The 15,056-nt window shown below is 45.5% G+C and overlaps 1 protein-coding gene across 1 annotated transcript in view; it reads left to right on the top strand.

Moving 5' to 3' along the window:
• FER1L6 (fer-1 like family member 6) overlaps window positions 1-15,056 on the top strand; it is a 174,623-nt gene that overhangs the window by 70,911 nt on the left and 88,656 nt on the right. Inside the window, exons 15-19 of the mRNA XM_079901955.1 lie at window positions 2,947-3,296; window positions 7,395-7,503; window positions 8,243-8,414; window positions 12,268-12,388; window positions 14,952-15,052. Coding sequence (XP_079758081.1) covers window positions 2,947-3,296; window positions 7,395-7,503; window positions 8,243-8,414; window positions 12,268-12,388; window positions 14,952-15,052 — 853 coding nt within the window. The remainder of the gene's footprint in view (window positions 1-2,946; window positions 3,297-7,394; window positions 7,504-8,242; window positions 8,415-12,267; window positions 12,389-14,951; window positions 15,053-15,056) is intronic.

Here is a 15,056-nt window from a genome sequence, read left to right as displayed (position 1 = left end):
GGAGATGTATAACAATGGTTTTAAAAGTAGACATCGGGGGCCATGGGAGAGGGACGGGGGGGAATGGAGAGAGGAAGTTTTCAGGCATAAAACTATCGATAACAGTAAAGCATATGGAAACTTTTCCTCGTCAAAAAGCGGGGGGATGGGCTTCCCTGGTGGCGCAGTGGTTGAGAGTCTGCCTGCCGATGCAGGGGACGCAGGTTCGTTCCCCCGTCCGGGAAGATCCCACATGCCGTGGAGCGGCTGGGCCCGTGAGCCATGGCCGCTGGGCCTGCGCGTCCGGAGCCTGTGCTCCGCAACGGAAGAGGCCACAACAGTGAGAGGCCCGTGTAACGCAAAAAAAAAAAAAAACCAACAACAACAAACAAACAAAAAAAAAACCGGGGGGATTGTTAAGCAAATTATGATATATATACTTATTAAGAGTAATGGCTAATATTCTAGACATCTCCTAAAGACTTGTATGAAGCACTTAATATTATCTCTTTTAATCCTGATAGGTGAGATAGGTACTGTTAGCACCCCCATTTTACAGTTGAGGAAACCGTGGCATTGGGAAGTTAAAAAACTTCCACAGCTTGAAAATGGCAGACCTGAGAGTTGAGATTTGAACCCAGGCAGTCAAGCTCAGGACCACCATGCTATATACTGCCTGTCAAAATGGAATATTCTGTTGTCAAAGAGATGTTTGCATAGACACTGTATATTTTCCCAAATGCTCTGTATTAAGAAGGGAAACTACTTATGCTAAGAGTAAGTTAAGATCACCAGGTCATTTCAGTTCTACATTTAGAACATATCTCAGAATATTTACTTCTCTCAATCTCCACTACCAACGCCCTGGTCCAAGCCACCCCTGTCTTCAGGTTTTTTTTAATATAAATTTTTAAAAATTTATTTATTTTATTTATTTATGGCTGTGTTGGGTCTTCATTGCTGTGCGTGGGGTTTGTCTAGTTGCGGTGAGTAGGGGCTACTACTCGTTGCAGTGCGCGGGCTTTTCATTGCGGTGGCTTCTCTTGTTGCCAAGCACGGGCTCTAGGTGCAGAGGCTTCAGTAGTTGTGGCTCGTGGGCTCTAGAGCGCAGGCTCAGTAGTTGTGGCGCACGGGCTCAGTTGCCCCGCGGCATGTGGGATCTTCCCGGACCAGAGCTCAAACCCATGTCCCCTGCATTGGCAGGCGGATTCTTAACCACTGCGCCACCAGGGAAGCCCACGTCTTGAGTTTTGATGGAGAAGTGGTGCTTGAACCAGTGTGCCCACATCCATTCATTTTTTAAAAAATTTTTATTTATTTACTTATTTCTATTTTAGGAGAAAAGCTAAAGTCTTGACAAAAACATGGTACTAAAACAGGAAACTAAACGAATGCAAAATAAAACACAAAACAAAACAAAATCAAACCAGCATGGACTTCTGTTTCCACCTTTGAAGATGACTGATTCGGGACTTGCCCTAGCACTTTATTTAGTTGTTTTTTAACTTTTTATTTTATATCAGAATATAGTTAATTAACAATGTTGGGTTAGTTTCAAGTGTACTACAAAGTGATTCAGTTATACATATACATGTACCTATTCTTTTTCAAATTCTTTTCCCATGTAGGTTGTTACATAACATTGAGCAGAGTCCCCTGTGCTGTACAGTAGGTCCTTGTTGGTTACCCATTTTACATATAGCGGCCCACGTCTGTCCTTAGAACCCGTCACATAGCAACCAGGGTGATCTTAAAAACACACAACCGGTTAGGTCACATCTTTGCTTAAACCCCTCTAAAATATTCCCATAATTTCTAGGATACAGTCCAAAATCCTTATCAAGCCTCCGGAGACCTGCTCACCTCTCCAAACTCTTCTCACCCGCTCACTCTCTGGACTCCAGCCACATTGGCTTTCTCTTCCAGTTCCTTCTATCTCCAAGCCCCTTTCCAACTGCCATGTGCTTTTCCCTCTGCCCAGAACTCTCTCTCCTCTCTCTCTGCCTAATTCCTCTCTCCACGCCACACCAGCCTGTATTTTGTCCTTGCTGCCCAAGATACATCTCCTTCATAGCATTTGTAATGTGATGTGAATATTTATTTGTTTAATGTTTGTATCTGCTTTATTCGCTACTGGGCTCTGTGTTTTGTGTCTACCATGATGCCTGGCACATGTTAGGAGTCAATAAATGTTTGATCAATGAGTGAACAGATGAGGAAGCAAGTTGGCATTCATAGTCTTACTACAATTGTGGACAAGCGTAGACATGCATGGAAGAAAGACTAGAAAGGATTGTAGCAAAATGGTGGTTGTGGCTTTTGGTGATGGGATATTCTTTTTTTTTTAATTAATTAATTAATTTATTTTGGGCTGCGTTGGGTCTTTGTTGCTGCGCGTGGGCTTTCTCTAGTTGCGGCAAGCGAGGGCTACTCTTCGTTGCGGTGCGAGGGCTTCTCATTGCGGTGGTTTCTCTTGTTGCGGAGCACGGGCTCTAGGCACGCGGGCTTCAGTAGTTGAGGCACGTGGGCTTCAGTGGTTGTGGCACACGGGCTCAGTAGCTGTGGCTCGCGGGCTCTAGAGCACAGGCTCAGTAGTTGTGGCACATGGGCTTAGTTGCTCCGCGGCATGTGGGATCTTCCCGGACCAGGGATCAAACCACTGTGCCACCAGGGAAGTCCAGGATATTCTTTTTGGTTTTGTTTTGCTTTGTTTTTTGGCCATGCCCAAAACTTGCGGGATCTCAGTTTCCCAACCAGGGATTGAACCTGGGCCATGGCAGTGAAAGCCAAGAATCCTAACCACTAGGCAACCAGGGAACTCCCCGTGACAGGATATTCTGTAAATATTTTCTCTTGTCTTATCTTTATATTTTACATTTCTAAATGAATGTGCACAATTTTCATAAAGCAAAAAATAACCACAGCTTGAAAGCATAACTAGGCGACTGAAGCTTGGTATCTTTACAGGCTTTCTACCCACATTCGGACCTGCCTGGATTAACCTGTATGGCTCACCCAGGAACCAAAGTCTGATGGAAGACTACCAGGAACTGAATGAAGGTTTCAGAGAAGGCGTGTCGTTCAGGGGCAGAATTTTGGTGGAGATTGCTGTGGAGATCCTCTCAGGAGGGACACAGGAGTTTAAATTCTCCAAGGCTCTCAAGGAGCTCAAGCTGTCTTCAAAGGACAAAGACTCCAAATCTTCCAAAGGCTCAAGTAAAGACAAGGGTGACGAAACTGATGGAAAAGCCCAGCAGGCTTCAGACAAAACCAACTCAACAGAGGTCGAGGTGGAGCCTTTCGATGCGCCCCTGGAGGTAGGTCTGAGCGCTGCTCCACCGCGTCTGTGATTTGAGCCTAGAGCAGGGACAGCACCTGCCACAGGCTTCCAAAGACCCGCAGAGGTGACAGTGCCCCTGCAAAACGTGTTGGCTCAGCCCTGTATTCCAGGGCTGGTCCTCTGCCTCTTCCTGCTCACATCACAGCCATCTGCTCATGATACATTCCATCCGCGTCCCCCCCAAGTACGGATTCCCATGGCAACCAAAGTAAAAGAGAAATAAAAGTGCTCTGGGGGAGCTGGTGGGAGTGGGTGGTGGGGTGATGGACTGAAGTCTATCCGTGGCCTAATTTTGTTTAGTTTTGTGAGCTTAGCGTACGCTCTGGATGTGAGATAATGTGGGATGAGGGATGAAGAGGAAGAAGAGTGGGTGACAAGCTGTGGGATGAAAGAAAGTGAGAAACCTATTCTCCTGCCCCCGCCCCCCCACGGCTGTGGGGAAATCACAGGTGGAAGGAATGGTTACCTTTGCTTGTGATTCAACGTAATGCACAGCAGCATCTTTTAGCCCAGTTCTGTGTTATGGTAGAGAGATCTGGGGCTCCAAGAGGAATACAGACCATGAATATCCTCTCAGTCGTTTAGTTCAGCAATAGTGCTTTGTAGTTGCAAACGAAGGAATTTTATGTTTGGGTGGGTAGATTATAGCTTGGATGATTCTACCTCTGGGAGTGTGTTTCTCAGGTCATCCAGGCAATGATTTTAGATGGGGAAGGGAGGTAATGGCCAGTCTTCCTGAGCTGTCCATTCCTGGTAGAGACTAGACAGATGGAAGGATTTTTAGTATGTGGGTCACCTTAGCTTTGGAAGAGCCACTTAATTTTACTGCTGGGAGCTAGTAAATCTTAAGAAACAGTGCGGGGGAGAGGTTGTAGCTCAGGGTTGGAAATCTTGGGGATTGGTCCTATTCGTGGCTCTGATACTAACACCTCTCCGTGTTTCAGTTTACTCATCAACAGAATGGGGTGGTAATGGTCCCTCTGTCGTAGGCACCTCCTGGAGTGAATGAGGGAATAGTTGTAAAATGGTCCGCAGAGTTCTTAGCACATCCATGGTGAGCAGGCAATACCTTTGCTGTTGCTGTGGTTACCAGTGTGTTTCTTTGGTTTACTCCCACCACCAGGGGAAGGTTATTCAGAGCTCTCCACCCTGCTTGACTTTTTTTGGACTTTGCCAAAAATTGTGGGTAGCTTAGTGGGCACCTAAACTGATATCCCCTGTATCTGTCCCTGTTGAATGTCCCATTCTTTTCTAAACAGAGATTGCAAAGTGGAAAGGGGCTAGTTGAAGATTTCTTTAACCTAAGTCAGTATCTTCAAGGTATTTTGCTGAGGTCATCTGAAAAAGTCAAGTCTAGCAGAAAGCCAGGGTGACTGGGAACTTCTGTGGGGTAGAGCATCCATTTTTCTACAAGGCCAGGGGGCCATCTTGGCTATTGTGTGGTCTGAGGGGGAAAATTCAGACCCTTATTTCATTCAAACTTTTATTTCATTCAAACCCTTATTTCTTCTCCCTCCTCTCTTAATCTTGACTTTCTGGTTTGTGGTCAGTTCCTTGCTGTGTTTATTAGTTATCTATTGCTGTATAACAAATTACCTCCAACTTTAGCAGCATGAAATAAACAAATGTTTATTTCCTCTGTGGGTGAGGAACTTGGGAATACCTTAGCTTGGTGGGTCTGGCTCAGAATCTCTCATGAGGTTCCCATTTAGATGTTGGTAGGGGCAGCAGTTATCTGAAGGCTTGACTCAAGCTGTAGGATCTAATTCCAACATGGCGCACTTACATGGCTGTGGGCAGGAGGCCTCAGTTCCTTACTACATGGACCCTTCCATAGGCTGCTTGAGTGTCGTCATGGAAGATGACTTCCCCCAGAGTGGGTGATCCAAGAGAGAGCAAGGCAGAAACTGCTATGTCTTTTATGACCACATCCATGGAAGTCACACCCTGACATTTAGGCCACATTCTAATTGTTAGAAATGAGCAGCAAGTCCAGGCCATGCTGAAAGGGGTGTGGGGGGGAATTAGCCTTCACCTTTTAAGGGGAAGATTTTCCAAGAATTTGTGGACATATTTTAAAACCACCACACTGGGCTCCTCCTTTTCCCAGAGTCTCAACAGCTCAGAGTTTGCCCTTACCAACGTGGTAACATCCTTTTTCTGCAGCATCTTCTTCTTTTTTAGCTCTCCAGGGTCCTCCAGCTCTAATCTCCTTTGCTGCAGCCTTACTCTCATTGCATATCTGGACAAATGAAATCCCATGTTGCTGGCTTTCAAAACTTACCCTCATCACCACCATCAAAGATTTTCTCCCTTAGGTCAAACTTTGTATTCATTTTTAAATCCTCAGCATTGGAAGGAATAAAAGTAGAGTCTGACTCCATGAAATTTATGGTTATAGAAAGGGAGATAAGACATAATAAATATACAGGAAGTGGAAAGTGATAAATGTGATAAGTAGGAACAGAGAAAGTGCTATTATTTCCTGGAGTGAGTGCAGTATAATGATTAAAATGTTGGGCTCCCAAGTAAGACAGCTGGGTTTAAGACATGGCAGTATGGTGCAGTGGTTACTGCCCCAGCCTCTGGACAAACATTCCCTCTGTTTGAATCTTTGAGCAAGTGACATAAACTCCTTAGGTTTATTTCCAATAATAACCTTTACTTCATCGGCTCACAGTGAGGGTTTAATGAATTAATACAACAAAGTGCTTATTAGAACAGAGCCTGGCACATAGTAAGTGCTCAATAAGTATTAGTCATGTTTAGTAACTTTGGGCAGATATCTTAATCTTTCATGGAATTGCAGTGTCTTCATCTTTAAATGGGTATTATAGAAAGATCCCCCTCCTAGGATAGTTATGAGAATTACATGAGGTAATGTAGGTAAAATTCTTAATACCACATCTGACACATAGTAAGAGTTCTGTAAACATTACCATCATCATTTTTCTAACTCAGGGAGTCAGTGGATGCTTCCAGGAGAAGAGGCATTTGGGTTGGACCTTGAAGGGTGGGTGGGATTAAGACATGAATTATAGTTGAAATACTTATGGTGACTGCCACTTGCAGCATTGATATGAGTAGGCTTTATAATAGGTATTGCACATGGATGATCTCATTTCTTCCCCGCGTAGGTCCTCCTATGATGTTTATTTCACAGACAAGGAAAATGACACCCGGGCAATGGGCATGGCTTGCCCAAAGTCAACAGCTAGGAAGTAGCAGAGTTGGGATTTGAAGAGGGGATTGGCTGGCCTTGGAACCTGCTGTCCCTCTTCCAGGCTCTATGGCCTCCATTCCCTTCAGGTCTCTGAGTGGTTTTTAACCTCCTCCCAGATAGTAAACTTGGCCCCATGAAGGCGCGATAAGGGGCTGGCTTACAGCCAAGGGACACAGTGGTGGCAGGTGGGAGTGGTGTGTGCTCTGTGACTAAGAGCCAGCACTAGGTCCCCACCCTGTCCCACATTTTCTGGTCAACAGAAACATTTCCTGCTGATGCCAACAGCACAGGAGGCTCGTGTGTGAAGGAAGGGTCTCAAAAAAGAGAGAGGAACACAGGTCAGGGCTCTTGATTGAAGGGAGCTCTTAATCTATGAAGCCACGACTGCTTTATTCCTTAAATGAACCGTATTGCTTTTTCTGTTGAGTTTAATAAGTCCAAGGGTAAAACCAGAAAGAACAGACTATAAATCCAGCTCATTCAGCCTCTTCGCTCAGAAATGTGATGCTGTGTCATGTGGTGTCCCAGCTACACATGCTCCTTGAACAATCAACCTCTTAGAAAGATATGTATACCAAGCTTACCTTTAAAATAAAAGGAAATTTGATTGTAAGGTTGACGCTCAGGAGGTGGAGACTACATCATTCTAGATAAATGGCTGAATTTGGATTTGCAATTTGTAGGTCCTGGTTTCTGCCAGTCTGATTAGAGGGGAAACTATGTGCCATTTCAGGCTGACATCAAGACTCAGGTTTCTATAAATTACCTTGGACCGGGTTGACATCACTAATTCAGCTTCCTCCTGCTAAAAAAAGAGGCAGCCCTGTCTAATGTATTTTTTTCTTTCTATAGATTGTACCAGAAAAACAAGAGGAATTTTTACTGTTTGGAGCGTTTTTTGAAGCTACCATGATTGACCGGAGGATTGGAGATAAACCCATTAGCTTTGAAGTTTCTATTGGTAAGTGCAGACAAGCACAGCACCTGGCACATGGCATGAACTTTAAACCTACCTCTTAAATAAATGAATTAGTGTGTTACGTGAAGATGGTAGCACTCTGCTGGAGGTTTGCACCTCAGGAAGAAATGAATAAATCCTTGTCCACTCTGGTGTCAATATGTAAGGGATAGATTTATTTTCATACTTAAAAAAAGGATTAAGAGTATAATTTGCATTCAGACAGACTTGGACTACTAATTCTGGTTCCCTTAATTGCTCTGGGTCTCAGTTTCTTCGTCTATAAAATGGGAATAATGATAACTCCTCATGGAGCTGTTGCAAGGGTTTAATGAGTTAATGCATGCAACATGCCACACATATAATAGGTGCTGTTATAACTCCCAGCAATCTTCCTGGACTGATGTACATCTGGGAAAACCACTCCAAGAAAGAGCATTCCATCAGAGAAGGTCTTGATTTATATTTGGGAAGTTCTCCATCAGTGGAGCAGAAGGAAATGGAGACGGAATCCAGTTAATTTGTAACTTAAGTAATTCTTACAAAAAAACCCTAAGATGTATGTTGATGATGGCTTAGTGTCATTGTTAATCTTATTTCTTTGGTCTGCCCATCACTCTACCTTCATACTGAGAGCTTATTTCCCTGCCCTGGGAAGACATAAACTTGGATCCTTTCTGCCAAGCAGCCTGATTCTGCTTATTGACACCTGGCCCTTCTCCCCTTGCTACTGGCTCTTCAGGTAACTTTGGGAACTTGATTGATGGGGGATCGCATCATGGCGATAGGAAGAAGGCAGTTGACTCAGCTGAAGAAGATGCCCTTCCACTGCTGCATGAAGGAGAAGGGGACACAGCCATGCCCATGGTCTCCACCACTCACCCCGAGAAGCCACTCGTGACAGAAGGGAACAGGTAGGAGACACAGCAGGTGAGAGTAGCCGGGGTTTCTGACAGTAGAAGCTTGACCAATTTCTGGGACTGTTTGATTCAGTTCTTCCCTAAAACTGGAAACATTCTTTATCTTATTTATAAGAACAAGGTGCAGGGGTTCCCTGGTGGCGCAGGGGTTGAGAGTCCGCCTGCCAATGCAGGGGACACGGGTTCATGCCCCGGTCCGGGAAGATCCCACATGCTGCAGAGCGGCTGGGCCCGTGAGCCATGGCCGCTGAGCCTGTGCGTCCGGAGCCTGTTGCTCCGCAACGGGAGAGGCCACAACAGTGAGAGGCCCGCGTACCGCAAAAAAAAAAAAAAAAGAACAAGGTGCAAACAAGGGCAACATGGTAAGTGCCACTCCTGAATTCTTAGTAACGTGTTGACAGCTCTCCAAACGACACATCCAGGGGATTCATGTAAGGGCAGAGCAATGATGATGGTTATTATTATCGTATCTGAAGCTCCATTCATTCTATAACTTTGAAGCATAACAAGGTAGGAAGGTCAGATGTTAAAATTTCAATCCCAAATCCTATTAACAGTTGTTATAGTCATCTGAATATAAGGTAAACTCAAGTTGGTGGAATTATTAGATACATGATTTATTATCTTATTTTTGCCCACCATCAAACTGAAGAACTCAAAAATGAGCGTCAGCCACCAGAAAAGACCGTTTCAGAAAACTGCTGGGGCACCTGCATGTGCCCTCACTGATCGTTAATCCAAATAACATTTCAACATGCAAAGAGAAGTGAAATTATAGAACTGTCTTAAGAAAGTGATGTCAACCAAATGGTTTATGAGACGGGAAAGCCACACGTAGAGAGATTCTTCTGTGTTCTGAGCTTTATGCCATGAGTAAAAAAATATGATCTCACTGGATTGTCATAAGAGAACATGGCTCTCCCTGTTCACATGTGAGGGGATGGGAACCACATCGTTAGTTCTCTTCAATCTTCGCTCTTCTCTCTCTGGGCACGAACCCATGGCTTACCGACCACTGTTAGAATAATGACTCTCACATCTATTTCCCCAGACGGTCTTCTTTCCTGAGCAGCAGGTCCAAACACCTCCATTTGGGGGTCCCTGGATTATTCACCAGACTCATTGTCTTCACAGACAACTTTGCCCCTTTTCCTATCTTTCCCATCTCAGAGACTGGTCATAACATTGTCTGCATCCTCCGAGCCACAAATCAGAAAGTTGGCAAGTGTTCGCTTTTCCCTTCCTACCCGTATCCAATTAGTGATGAAGTCTGGTCAATTCGAGTTCTCCAGTGTGTCCTCTATTGCCATTTCTTGAATCTGGCCTGTCAGCACCTTTGGCCTCAATTATTTTAAACACCTCTTACCTGGCTTGGATCTGTTTCAAGAAATTCACCGAACTGTCTATCTGAACTCCCCAGTCCCCTGATTGACATACATTCGCTGTCTGTGGCTTTCAGAATTAATTTCAGAGGACATTTTTTTTTTTTTTTTTTTTTTTGCGGTACGCGGGCCTCTCACTGCCGTGGCCTCTCCCGTTGCGGAGCACAGGCTCCGGACGCGCAGGCTCAGCGGCCATGGCTCACAGGCCCAGCCACTCCGCGGCATGTGGGATCTTCCCGGACCGGGACACGAACCCTTGTCCCCTGCAAAGGCAGGCGGACTCTCAACCCCTGCGCCACCAGGGAAGCCCAGGGGACATATTTTGTTGATTTGATCCCTACCCACTTCTCTACGATAACCTCTGGGTATTCCCCAAACCCCAGCGTTCCCGCACCACCATTCCCCAGATGGGTCCTGTGGTTTGCCGTGTCTGGCCCTTTGAACACGCTCTTCCTTCTGCCAGAAGCAACAAGCACCCTCCTCAGAACTGCTCGCTTCCGTTACCTTTCAAGACTAAGTTCAAGTTCCCTTCCCTGAATCCCAAGTCTTATTTGGACCTTCTCTACTCACCTGCATCAAACACTAATCACACTGCATTAAGATATTTTTACTAGTCTGTCTCCCTATTAGACTGTGAGTACCTGAGGGCAAAGGACTGTGTCTTGTTCACCTTTGGATCTGCTCATCTCCATGCCAGGCACATAGTAGACGCTCATAACTGTTTCTGAATGAGTTAAGCACATGCTATAACTGGGTTGGGCACAGGGTACTATGTGGGTAGAGGCGGGCAGTGGAGGAGGTGAAGAGTTGGGAAAGGTCACAACAAGGGCGACATCCTAAAGGGCGAGAACGAGCTTAAGGGACAGAAAGCGACTGTCTGGGACAAAGTAGGAAGCAGTAAGTGAAAATAATAATTTTTGAGCATGGCCTACATTTTCTAAATCCCGTCTCTCCCATGGACCACCCTCCCCCTCCCACAGACCACCTTCTTTGGGGTCTTTTTTATGGGTCCCTGGCAGCCACCCTCCTTTACACGCACCAAAAAGGACCCCAAACTTCCCAGCCCTTTAATGGCTTCTCTGTCCAGTCTCGAAACTGAGGACATCAATGAACGGGATCTGCAGCTCTGGGAGGCTTTTATGAGACTCTCATTGGTACTCTGCATCCTTTCGCCGGGATCCTTTTGGCAGTGAAAACATCCCCACCTTGTTAGACTAGCCTGTTGTTGACTGTTGGAGGGGATGTCAGGGGATGTAGTGTGGGAAGGGTTTGAGAGGAAATGAGAGCTCTACGGAACCCTCAGATGGACCTCCCATTAGTCCTGACAGGCTGGCTCGAAGAGACCAAGATGCCATGCTGGTGTTTTGGGGCTTTATATTCCTGTCACTATATCGAGGCTCTGTCCACATAGTGGCAAGCCAGGGTGGCAGCAGCTGAACTGGAAGATTCTCTAATAGACCACCACACACACACATGCACGCATGTGCACACAACATACACACACATGCACATACACACACAATTTGTCTGTTGCCTCCATGACAAGACTGGCCTGCCTTCCACGTTTCTCTTCACACAGACCCGGGTGTGTATGGGACAATTACAGGCGGCTGAGGGCAAACCTACTTAAGAATATCGCTGTCTTTAGGCAGGGCACTTCAGCCTTTTGCTACACCTCTCCCATCTTCCCTGCTTTCACATCCATCCCTTTCCTCCTTGGGAACTGAATTCTACTGGTTAGTTCCTTCTTTTCTGTCTTCAGTCTCATCCTCTTAACTTTTTTCTTATCATTTAGGCACATCCAACCATCGCCATCAGCCATTCATTCTCTTTGGCTCCACAGCTCCCCTTCCAGCTACTTTGCCATCCCTCTCGTCCCTGCTTAGTCAAGCAGGTCATCTGCATTACCGGCACCAATGCCCAGCAACAATACATTTTGTATGGATGGATGAATGGACGGCAAGCCATGGGATGCTGACGTTTAGTTTGAAGCACATGACTTCATCTTCATTAATATTATTACCCTCTTAGATTTCTCTAGCGATTTCAGTTTATAAAATACATTCACATCTGTTATCTCGGTTGATCCTTACACAGTCAGGGCCCAGCATATAGACATTAAAAGGAAAAAGATGTTAGTTTTTCTCCTTTCTCTCTTCTCTCAATTGGAAAGAGAATTTCTCCTTGAAGAGGGCTTGCCTTCCCTCTTGTGAGATCATTTCTAAACTTTGCCCTGGGTCAGAGGGTGGTAGCTGTTATTACCTCACCACTGTAGCCGTATAACAGTTCGTTGCTTATTGTCTATGGATCCCCAAGTAAAGGCTAAGGATGGAATTAATAGTTTGACTATTTTGTCATCACCCTTCCCCCAACCCACCCAGAACATACAAACATGAACAGGTTACTGGGATTGTCTGAAAAACACTGATCACCAACTAACTTCCAGACCTAATGTGTTTTCCCAGGAATTACAACTATTTGCCATTCGAGGCCAAGAAGCCCTGTGTCTATCTCATCAGTTCTTGGGGAGACCAGACGTTTAGGCTGCATTGGTCCAACATGCTGGAGAAAATGGCGGACCTCCTGGTAGGTGACTCTGACAGGTGATGGATTTGAATATTGGGAAGCTGGAGGCAAAGGGGATTTTTTTCCACCCAGTAGAGGGTCTTGACCTCAGTTTAAATACAAGTGAATTGAGGCTGCTACATTTGGAGGACACCTGGCTCCTACCACACGGACCCAGGGGAACGAGAATACATTTTGCAAAATCCCTTGACTTTAAATCAAATTATCCAAATTCAAATCCCTGCTCTGCTTCTAACTGTTATAGGACCTAGAGTTAGGCCACTTTCCCAATCTCCAAAGGCAAGGGATGGACAGCTTTCTCACAAAATTGATAGATCTTAGCTTCAACTAATATAAAATCCTAAGTCCTTAACACGGTGGACAATTCCTCCAAGTTCAAGCCCTGACACCTCTCCAGTCCTACATCTCACGTGCTCTTCCTCCTTACTGTGTTCCAAGCACGCTGGTCTCCTTTCAAGTGCCTCAAAGAAACCAGGCTCCTCTGTGCCTCCTAGCCACCTCCATGCTGTTCCCTCTGTCAGGGCTGCTTTTCCCCTTCATGTTTCTCCTGTGAAGCCCAGTCAACCTCTAGGGCTCATACTTAAGCACTTCCTCAGAGAAACCTTCTTACTCGCTCCCTTTTACCCTCTTCCATCATATCCTGCTCTTTTCCTTCAGAATTATTTGAGGAATTGAATGTGTGAAAGTATTTAAAACGGCACCTATATGTGAAAAATACTAGGCCGTCCCACCCAACCCCTGCCGGGTGGAGGGGGGGAAGAAAACCTGGGAACACTGCTCCTTTGGTATCTCCCTCCCTTTGTGATTCCTTTTCGTTTACTCCACATTCCTCTTTCCAGCCCACACATCTCACGAGCAGTGTCCTCTCCTCTCTGTCCCACTGTGCCTCACCAGGGGACCCTGGTCTGATCCCTCTCATTCCATGAAAACCCACACGAAGGAAAGCACGCATTTCTCTCTCCCGTTTGCTTTATAATTCTGTCTCCAATTGTGTAAAACACGGTATTGGGGGCTTCCCTGGTGGCGCAGTGGTTGAGAATCCGCCTGCCAATGCAGGGGGCACAGGTTCGAGCCCTGGTCTGGGAAGATCCCACATGCTGTGGGGCAACTAAGCCTGGGTGCCACAACTATTGAGCCTGCGATCTAGAGCCTGTGAGCCACAACTACTGAAGCCCGCGCTCCTAGAGCCCGTGCTACGCAAACAAGAGAGGCCACTGCAATGAAAAGGCCGCGCACCGCAAGGAAGAGGAGCCCCCGCTCGCCGCAACTAGAGAAAGCCCGCATGCAGCAACGAAGACCCAACGCAGCCAAAAATAAAATAAATTAATTAATTAAAACAAAGCAAAACAAAACAAAACACAGTATTGCCTCTGGCCATGGGGATTGCAGGCATCATGGAGACGGAGTCTGAAAGCGGTCATGGAGGCTGGGTTTGGAGTCACGCCATGGGGAGGCCATGGACTCGCTTTTTATGGCTGGTCTTGCTTCTCCTTCAGACAAAGTAGTTTATTTCTAAAAGGCTTGAAAAAACAAATCAGAATTTTTTTATCCCTAGAGGCCATAGTAGCCTTGAGCACTTGTTTCTAATTCTTTCTCAGAGCCAGGATCCCTGCCATGCGTGGCATATCATGGCTAACCTGACTGAATGTTTACTAAGCACGAAGCATGGTTTGAAGACGTTCACATCTCCCTATAGGGCTATAGGTGGGTACCATTATTGCCAGATTTTACAGATGAGGAAACTGGGCAGAAGTGGGTGAGGTCACCTGATAAAGCCTGGATTTGGATGTCGTAGGTAGTCTGACTCCCAAGCCTAAACCTTTAACCGCTCCACAGTGTTGCCTTATAGTGAAGGGGCAAAGAGGGAAATATATGTCCCTAGGTATGTGATGGAGGATGTCGTTGTTGTAAATTCTAGCAAAGCAGTGGTGACGTGTACATTGCCCCTTGGGTGCCATTTTCCTCCAAGCCATGAAATGGAACCCTAGAATTTAGGATCCAAAGGAAAAGTACAATGATTAAGTACACAAGCATATAGCCAATGTCATATACAACCTGTCTTCTTTTCCCTCAACACCCCACCCCTGACAAAAACCCCCATAATCAGAAGAATTGATAGCCTGTTAGTTTCGGGGATTATCCAGTGTGGTTATACTCGTATATAACAAACTGGCATGAACATTGCTTTTGAAGTTTTTGATAATTCTATCTAATTTACTCTACTTTGTTAGGTATTTCCCATGACATTAGGTTTCCCTCACAAGGTAGATTCTAAATAAATGGAACTCAGTTCATGAATAAATCTGGGACAGAAACAATGAGTTTGAGCAACACAGGAGAAGACTTGAATCTGGGCCAATTCCAGTTAAGAAAGGAAGGTTCGAAGTTAGAATGCAGTGGCATTTCCCTGTTCAGACATACACGAAAAAACAAGAGATATGTTCCTTCATTTTCAAAACAAAATATTAGCTCGATATTATTTCTGTGAGTGTTAGAATCAGTGTCTCCACTATGGTGTCTCATTCCCACCTCTCATCCCCCCACCTGTGTGGTTTGTTTTCAGGATGAAGGTATAGAGGAAGTGAAAGAACTGATTAAGATTTCAGAGGAAGCCCCGGAAGAGAAAATGAAGATGGTGCTCACTGACTTCGTCAGTCAAAGCAGGTAC

This window comes from Stenella coeruleoalba (genome assembly GCF_951394435.1).
Source record: "Stenella coeruleoalba genome assembly, chromosome: 17".
Classification (NCBI taxonomy): Eukaryota; Metazoa; Chordata; class Mammalia; order Artiodactyla; family Delphinidae; genus Stenella; species Stenella coeruleoalba.
The sequence above is the reverse complement of the archived record's forward strand: the minus strand, read 5'-3'. Positions and strand labels throughout refer to the sequence as shown.